Here is a 2,526-nt window from a genome sequence, read left to right as displayed (position 1 = left end):
GAGAGAGAGAGAGAGAGAGAGAGAGAGAAAGAGAGAGAGAGAAAGAGAGAGGGAAGGAGGAGATGACTGACAGACAAAAAAAGAGAGTGACAGAAGAACATACATAAAGGCAAAGCCTTAGACATTAAAGAAAAGGTGCAGAAAAACCAACAGGAACGACTGCTGTTTGCAAAAACCTTCAAAAGAGAACAAAGACGAAGACAGAGAAAGATGATGAGGATGGCGGTCTGTACGAAAATCTTTTACGACAATCTAATTGAGCAGAAACAGAGACATGCCAGACCTATAATCACTCCCTAACCCCACACCGATAGCAATGGCACATAATCAGTACGTTGGCAATTGGAATGGAAATTTTGGATATTGTAAGAGTCGATGAAAACACCGAAAATAAGCCTAATGAGAGAGAACAGTTTAAAAAATAAAACGGACCTTCTCTTCGGACAATATTAACTTGCACCAAGTCAGCTAAGATAGATCATGGCTTTGACCATCATTGATTAGATGATTGATGTTCAGTTGTTTTTTTTAAATACTAGATTAACTACATGGCTGGTTGGAGTGTGCCTTTGGTGTACTGGGGAGTCTTTCTAACTTTCTACGCCCGGCACGCATCATCTTTTTAATGTGGCGTCGGTAGCCCAGTGGTTAGTCTATCATTCCCCTAATCGTGAGATTGCGGGTTCGATAGTTCGAGCGTGAGCTCGGTCCGACGTTGTGTCCTTGGGAAAGACACTTTACATGAATTTCCCATTTTGTCCGGTCTTTTCGGAGATGGATGTTAAACTCCGAGGTCCCGCCTCTTAATTAACCTAACTATACTATTTGAAAATCTTTCACCAAAATTTTCCAGTCATTGAGAAATGAAATAGGGAATAGTACCAGTTTAGCGCCATTATTAACACCATTAGGTTATTCAAGACACGGGACTTTCAAATTTAATGTAACTCTCGAAAAGGACCTAGCAAAATAGGAACATCTTATAAAGTGCCTTTTCTAGGACACAATGTCGGGCTGAGCTGAGGCTCGGACTCCGGAACCAGGGATCTCCCACTTACGTATTAATTAGCTTAACCATTATGCTCAGTGCCCATTGGGAGATAGACAAACTGATCACCAACCGATAGCCCGACTCGTCGCCTGAAATCAAACGCGTTTGTTTTTGAGGCGACGAGTCGGGCGATCGGTTTGTGCCACAGCAGCCGCTTTGCGCCCTCAATCTGGCATTTAAACAAAACCGAACCGAACCGGTTGTGCCAGTGGGCACTGAGTATAACCATAAAGCTACCAAGGCCACCCGCTCATTGAGATCGCACAATGCACGAATATGCGTCGTTTTGGGGCACTTAAACAATGCGCAGCTTTCTTATTTACGGAGTTTTCAAAAATTGTTTTCTTTGTCTGACATGTAAAGGGGAAGGCAACAGCATGATTAATATGAAGTTTTCACATTTGTGTTTCTGATTTGTGTATGGTGGTTCAAAATGTGCAGCAATATTTCTTTTGATCTTCTGCCGGTCGGAGGACATACGTCAGTCATTTGAAAACGTTTTGCAGTTGCGAGCGCAGTGAAACACGTGTCCTCCCCTAAAAAAAAAACAACAACAAAAGAAAACGTTTAAATTTTCCTAAATAAACTGTGTTTAACCCCTTACCCTTTTGTTTCTTTCTCCCCCCTCCCTCACGTCACCAGACCCTTCTCTGCTCCACGACATACATCATATTTATTCATTAGTTTATACTACTCATTCATTTGAAAACGTTGAAATTTCCTAAATAAACTGTGTTTACCTCTACCCCTTTTGTTCCCCCCCCCCTGTCCCCACCACCACTGTCGTCACCAGATCCTTCTCTGCCTGACGACGTACATCGTATTCCGGCCTACCGCGAGTCGCACACAGCCCGTGCGGACAGAGAAGCTGGTGGAGCTGTCATGTGACCTCACCCTCCCCGGCCTATCCTCCTTCCTCGTCTACAACCTCGTTCTCGTCACCCTCTGCTCGATCCTGGCTTTTAAAACCCGACGTCTGCCAGACAATTTCAACGAGTCTCGGTTCACTTCCATGTGCGTGTCCACTACTTTGGTCATTTGGCTGGCTTTCGTGCCCACCTACTTCACAGCTGATCGTCATTTCGTGCGGGTGCTACTTCTGTCTTTGGCTCTCCTGCTCAACCATTCCGTCGCCATCATTTTTCTGTTCCTGCCAAAGATCTACGCCGCGGCGTTTTTGTCGGAGGAGACGCTGTTGAACAACCGGTTCGTCACTGCAGCGACAGGACTAGGAGCGCCATCATCAGTGGCAGGCAGGAATCAAGTGGCGCCATCAGCTAGCGGCTCTGGGACAGCGAGGGAGGGATTTTGAAGCTGTTTGACAGTGACAATGTCTATGGCAAGCTATTGAAATGGTTATGTGATATTTGTGTGATTGTGCGTGGGTGGATGGGTGGGTGAGGGGTTTAGAAAAATAACAAGAGACAGAGAAAGAGAGAGAGAGAGAGAAAGAGAGAGAGAGAGAGAGAGAGAGA

General features: G+C 45.2%; 1 protein-coding gene across 1 annotated transcript in view; it reads left to right on the top strand.

The window, feature by feature from the left end:
* LOC101854924 (metabotropic glutamate receptor 6-like) overlaps positions 1–2,363 on the top strand; it is a 22,895-nt gene extending 20,532 nt beyond the window's left edge. The window contains exon 4 of the mRNA XM_035973762.1: positions 1,955–2,363. Coding sequence (XP_035829655.1) covers positions 1,955–2,363 — 409 coding nt within the window. The remainder of the gene's footprint in view (positions 1–1,954) is intronic.
* The last annotated feature ends 163 nt before the right edge of the window (positions 2,364–2,526 follow it).

Source organism: Aplysia californica, unplaced genomic scaffold, assembly GCF_000002075.1.
Source record: "Aplysia californica isolate F4 #8 unplaced genomic scaffold, AplCal3.0 scaffold00029, whole genome shotgun sequence".
Taxonomy (NCBI): domain Eukaryota; kingdom Metazoa; phylum Mollusca; class Gastropoda; order Aplysiida; family Aplysiidae; genus Aplysia; species Aplysia californica.
The sequence above is the reverse complement of the archived record's forward strand: the minus strand, read 5'-3'. Positions and strand labels throughout refer to the sequence as shown.